We start from the raw sequence: 6,796 nt of genomic DNA, 5'->3' as shown, positions 1-6,796 counted from the left end.
TTTTTTTTTTTTTTTTTTTGAGCAGCTGAAATTTCAAGACTTCACCACCAGTCCCAATTTAAAGTATTGGATGATTTAGTAACACACTTTGACCACTGATAGCAATTGTATTCCTGAAGGACAGGCTGCAGTCAAGCTCAGGAGAAGCATGAAATCAAGTTCTGACGTAAGCATGTGACAGCACCCTTCACCTGCACTACTCAGATCTTTCAGTCTTGCCTGAAAGCTACCATTTCTCTTGCCTGGGACGGAAGGGCTGCTGGAACCGAGATACAGGGCTGCAAGCTCACAACCTGAATAACTGTGGTAAGAGATTTTACTTTTTCTGCCAGCTTTCCTCCTTTTTAGAGATACTGAACAGAAGCAAGCCTGTATTTTTTTACTATAGCAACAAAAGGAAGGACGAACTTCCCACCCCACTACTTACTCTGTCTTTCAGATGGCCTACACATCATGTTTGTTAAAAAATAACCCCACAAAGGGCCTTGTGAAAAAAATTAACGGGATCTCTCTTTCCTTTGATGGTCTTATACTGCTGGCACTTGTTTTCCCCCAGCACATTACTGAATGGATGCGGAGACAACCTGCCATGTTTCCGCAATTCTGAGAGCAGATCCAGATCTAAAGGCGTACGGAAGTGGAATCACCTCATCAATAACTAACTGTATGACAACCTACACCCATTACTGAGTCACACTGTCCATACAATGCAGCCTTCTTGTGAAAAATTACACTGGACTCAAGTTTCCCAGTATCACTTAATATGATTTGCTGGAACAAACACAATCACAGTTAGAAAAGTTCACAGTTTAGCAAATTAAGTAAAACTTCCTGTAACCAGCAAGTTCTCCTGAACTAGTATACTGTTCAATTCAGGAAAAGCTACATTAAGACTTTTCTGGGTGTCCAACTATTTTGATATCCTAAGTGACACACAGTTATGTTCCAGTCCCAAAAGACATGCCTGTTTCTTATTTAGACTTTACCATATTTTTATCAAGTTTTAGCTTCGATCAAAAAGCATCAATTACTTCAAATACATAGCAGCTCTACTAAGTTCAAACAAAGATCTAAGACCAGTATCCTGCCTCCAAAGTAGCCAAAACTGGATGTGTAAGAGCAGAAAAACCATACAGTGATACCTTTTAATATCTTCCTATAATGCATAATAATATCCTGTGGCGAGGATTTTCATAGCTTAACTGCATGTTTTGTAAAGAACCACCTCCTCCCAATTTGGAATTGGCTATCTTCACTTGATACCCTCTAGTTCAATAAGGGCCAATAAGCAATTACTCATTATGTGCCCTCCTCAAGACACTTATGACTGTACACGTCTCATCTTCATGCACCCATCTTCTCCCAAACTGAAGAAACACAGCTTAGAGGGTCCCTCCATCTTATCAAACACAATGTATAGAATACTTCCAGGACAGAAGGTAAGGATGGTACAAATTCCAGTCTCAAAATTTACTCTGCACTCTGTCATTAAGCAACATGAATCACTGGCAGGACTTGGGTTACCAGATCCTTGCTGTGCTGCACGAGACAGCTGAACTAATCTGTTTTCTCTATGCTGCTGTCTGATCACATCTGCTCCAACCACTTATATATGAAAGCATTACTCAAAAATCTTTTATTCTTTTAATATTTGCCAAGCGCATCTCACTGAAAATTTGTATTCTACATTTACATATCACCATGGATAAGAATTAGTTGAGAATCCCCTACCATAACTGACACCAGCTTTCTCACTCCCTAAGTTCTACCTCGGGACAAATCCCATCCAACTCCATGATTTATCCAAATATTCATGATTTTTAAACATTCACCTTCCAACTCATATAGTATAACCCACTTAAGTCTCATGAATTCCCCTATTCTCTAATGACAGAATTTGTTCCAAAATCCAGTTCCACAGAGTCAGACTTTATTTAGGAGGAGAAAGGAGAAAAAAGAAAAAAGAAAAAAAGAGAGAAGTATGTGGGCTCAAAAGGTTTAAAAATCAGGCAGATTAGGATTTCATCTTGTCAACAAGAGCTCAGACTTAAGAGATCTTAAGAAAAACAATGTGGTGGCAACTCCTCCCCTTCACATATTAAAATAAGCATGTAAGCTATCTCCTCAGTAAGGAGGAGTGTTACTTTGACTACAGCGTGGACCAGGCAGCAGAGGTTTAAGAGCCTGAGAAGCAGCTTCACCTACAGTATCAGAAAAAGAGAGCCAAAATACCCAGAGAAAAATCGAAATAGTTAAGGTCCAGACAACTAGAAGTGGCAAACCTACCTACAAGCCCTGCATAACCTTGGCATGCTACAAGAAAGAGATTCTAACAGCAAATACCAAGACTACAAGAAAATGGAACCAACCTACCAAGGAGAATATATCTGTAAGAAAACATCCCATCCCCAAAACTAAATTACTAGTGATTACTAAAACAACTATTTCCAATTTTAAGCTACAGGTGTTTTGTGATAAAGGAAAAGAAGGAGCAAAAAGCATTTGAAAGCCACTGAACAAGTTAATTTAAAAAAATCCTATCTCTATTTGAGGATCCTGACAACATTTTTAATATTTTACACTTTGAAGGCAGAAACTTCAGACTCAACTTCAGCCACCAATACACAGCTGCCCAAGAATGCTGCCTACTGCTGTGTTAAAGAGCAACTATGAAACAGTAATAGAAATAAGGAAAGAACAAATATAAAAAATACCGCATCCTAATTTATCACTAGGACATTACTTTCTCCTAAAAAAAATCTGGATTTTCCAAGTCTAAATTGCAATCATATTATCAACATCGTTTTCATTTAATTTGGAATTAAGAAATGAGAACACAACCAAAAAGCACCAACTTTGACATCACGTTAGAAAAAAATCATTAGACATTTCTACTAAATTAACAGAGATACAGCAAAACTGGGTATATAGTTACTTGCTTCACTCCACAAAATCCTCAACAGTTAGTTATATTATCAACTTAGTCCTTAAAAGATAAGCAAGCAAGCTATAGCTACATCAGAAACAGATCGCACTCAACAATCACACAGCGAACCAGCCAGTGACAAATTTTGTTTTAGTCAAATTTTTCTCCGACATTTGTACAACATTCTTAATTACAAACAAAGAAATAGCAACAAATAAAATAGCAACTAACTTTATTTTAAGGGTGCCAGCATCCCACAGCCAAAAGCATATTGTTCCATCTGCCCCGGTTGAAGATAAGTATCTCTTTGAGCCACTGCACAGTGGAGAGAACTGGGGGAAGTGAGGGAAGAAAAAAGAAAAGGTCTCCTGTTAATCTGTTCCAGATGTGCTAGTAAGTTCCTCAAGTCATTGACTTCTCACAGAAAAATTTATGTATCAAACCATACTTCAGGAAAAAAACACCCCAATAAATTGCAATGAACACCTAAAGTAATATGATGCTTCTCAGAGTCAATCTCTTCCTTCAGAACAACCCTTCTGGGTTACTTGCCAAAGCACTCTGGGTTCTCCCTCCCCACATCCAAGTCATACAACAGCATGCAACTCTAAACAGAAACAAACCAAACTATTCAGCAGTGACTGCAGTTCTTACTCAATATACCTGCACTCAGAATCACAGCCTGCAAAGGAATGATACTTCAAAACAGCACTGCCCACATGCGTCATGCAATTTTTTTGAACAAGGATTATGTCTGACATTTTTCAAGGGTCAGGCATTTTGACAATAAACACATCTTATTTCACAATGTGCACTGTGGAAATTCCTTCTCACTTCACGGCTTAGTTGCCAGGCGTGCATTTTTATTACATGGGAACATTCTTGGGTGGTTCCTTTTTCAGTCAAACAATGCATTTTATTGCTCAGGTGAGTTTGCAAAGCAAAAACCTACCTGCAATGATGTTATAGATGCACTGTGGCCCTGCAGAACTGCTAAGGGTGCACAAGTTCGAAGGCACCAAACTCTGATCATTTTGTCACAGCTTCCAGCAGCTATCATGGTGTTTTCATAGTTCACTGCCATATCAGATATTTCAGCTGCATGCCCTCTCAGGGTAGCCAACAACCTTCCATCATCTGTTGCCCAGATTTTTACAAGGCAATCATCTGATCCCTAGAAGTAAGATAGAAAGCATTTCAACCATACCATCAGCTGTTTTGATGTTACAGTTAACTAACACAATGAACTGAACAACAGAACTAGTGGCATACATAGATAAATATTCCCACCCCTACTTTTAACAGTCTTCCACACTGCATTCAAAACACATCAGATTACATTAGTTCTCAACAGTATATACAAAGCATCATGCATTTATAATACAGATCACAAATTCTACAGCAAGTTGTATTTACGCTCTTCAGCAAGACACTTCTTTCAAAACTCCAGCCCAAACTGAAGAAGCTGTTGCAATACATTAAGATGAAAATTTACATTGAAAGTGAAAATGAATTATGAATTGGTACCGTGTTTGTCATTTAGCATTATACCCACTTATGTTCTTTATCTTACTAGTTTAACCTTCATGCCCTACCAGAGTCAGTAGCATACTTACCACAGTAAGAGTGAGGTAAAAAGCCTGTATGAACAGCTATTCCATTATTAAGTTGAAGTACTATAAATCTGCTTTAATATTCACATTAACAAACACTGAAATGACCACTCTTTCTCAAGAAACTTCAGAGGCTTCATCTACCTATTCATACTTAAATTTTGCTGGTCTTCTCACATCACTGTAACAGCTGCTTGCCTGTATACAACAAATTCAAGGCCCTAGCAAAAACTTCAGAACTCAGCCCTTCATTTTTCATTGCATTCCTGTTTTCTCCCTCGAAGTCTGAGTATCTTTGCACCTCACTCAACAGAATGACATTTGAACATTGCACAGAGACACTGACAGAGATTTGCTGTATACATCTCATCCGTTTGCTTAGGTTCAGAAGCAATACAAAGCTGGGTGTCAGGTTTTAACATCTGGAGCACTAACTGCTACTGGACACACACAGGTGCCACGGGAAGTTACAATGTGACACCATCATTATAAAACTTCACCTGGGTTTTTCCTCTTCCATCTTCTTACAGTGCCTCTGCACAGGTTTATGCAGTATTTATTCTCTAAAAAAGTCAGAAGGCAGGGCAATACTATTGTCCACCTTTTATAAAAAAAAGGTATCAATAGCTCAAGGAATTGGGATTGTTTAGCCTGGAGAAGAGGAGGCTCAGGGGAGACCTTAGCACTCCCTACAACTGCCTGAAAGGAGGTTGTAGCAACGTGGGTGTTGGTCTCTTCTCCCAAGTAACAAGCGATAGGACGAGAGGCAACAGCCTCAAGTTGCACCAGGGGAGGTTTAGGTTGGACGTGAGGAAAAATGTCTTTACTGAAAGAGTGGTTAAACATTGGAAGAGGCTGCCCAGGGAAGTGGTTGAGTCACCATCCCTGGAGGTATTTAAAAGACCTGTAGATGTGGTGCTTAGGGACATGGTTTAGTGGTGGACTTGGCAGTGCTAGGTTGACGGTTGGCCTTGATGATCTTAAAGGTCTTTTCCAACCTAAACGATTCTATGGTTTTATGACTTTTACAAGACTGGTAAGTATGTGGTAATCATAAGCATCTAACAACCAAAAGTGTCAAAAAATATTTAGAGGCTACTGATACTATTTTCAACATTACAGCTTTTGTAAGCAGGTAAATGACACATTTTCCTTATTTAGTACACTCTTTAGTCTACATTCACTTAACTACAAAAATCCCACACTGCTGCAGCTCAATTTAGCTACTCTTCTGGACAGCCCAATCCCAGGACACCAACACCCAACTTGGGAAGTTCTCACTGACACAGCCACTACGCGTGAAGTAGAGCTGTTCATCACCATTAATGTACACTCCCGTCAGAGAGCCAGGAAACGCTTTCAGAAGGAACCCAGATACATTCTGCAGTTACTGGAATGCAAAAAAAGGATTGGAAAGCTTTTTTTTTTTTTTTTTGCATTTTTCTAATAAATACTGACTAGCCTGTTTACATTATGTTAATGCTGATGAACAGACAATTTATTTCCCCTTATTTCCTTAACTTTTTTAATGTAGTTACTATTAAAAAAAAAAATCAGTTCACTATTTGAAAAGGTAGCTAAATTTTATTCATTACATTAGTTCAGATTCAAAACTAATATCTGGGAGAAGGAGGGGAACAGCATACCTGCAGTTACCTAACAATTATACACCCATTCTCATTTGTAGCAATGCCCTTACAAACCAGGCAACTTCCTCAGGCTTACTTTTTGTTCAGTGAACAAGAACTTGTTTCCGGCTTACAGGCAGTTATGCATGGGAGTTTCTCTCTTCCCGTTTTATTTATGTCGATTCAGACAAGACACATACCTCTTAACATAAAGAGATACAACTATAGCCCCAGTTTTTGAAACAGTAAAAAGAAAGCTGATTGTATTTAGGTATGTTGACAGAGCACATGTTTTCTACAGATCACAAATACAGGTTGCTTCTCTACAGAAGGTCTGTATCTCTAACATCAGCAAAAAAGCAACTCTGGAGCATTAGTGACATTTTAAGCCAGCACAATGTTTTACAGGGGGAATCTATGGGCAAAATCAAGATAATTTAAAACTTTACTGTGTATTTGCTTTCTGGACTGCCTTAGAATCATAGAATCATAGAATCATTAAAGGTTGGAAGACACCTCCAAGATCATCGAGTCCAACCATCAACCCAACAACACCATGCCCACTAAACCATGTCCCTAAGCGCCTCATCTACCCGCCTTTTAAATACTTCCAGGGATGGTGACTCAAC

General features: G+C 38.8%; 1 protein-coding gene across 1 annotated transcript in view; it reads right to left on the bottom strand.

Annotated features, from left to right (window-relative positions):
• PHIP (pleckstrin homology domain interacting protein) overlaps nucleotides 1-6,796 on the bottom strand; it is a 119,850-nt gene that overhangs the window by 83,259 nt on the left and 29,795 nt on the right. Inside the window, 2 exon segments of the mRNA XM_009333228.1 lie at nucleotides 3,158-3,258; nucleotides 3,879-4,100. Of these exon segments, the coding sequence (XP_009331503.1) occupies nucleotides 3,158-3,258; nucleotides 3,879-4,100 (323 nt within the window).

Source organism: Pygoscelis adeliae, unplaced genomic scaffold, assembly GCF_000699105.1.
Source record: "Pygoscelis adeliae isolate BGI_AS28 unplaced genomic scaffold, ASM69910v1 Scaffold57, whole genome shotgun sequence".
Lineage (NCBI taxonomy): Eukaryota > Metazoa > Chordata > Aves > Sphenisciformes > Spheniscidae > Pygoscelis > Pygoscelis adeliae.
This window is presented reverse-complemented; position numbering and strand designations above follow the sequence as displayed.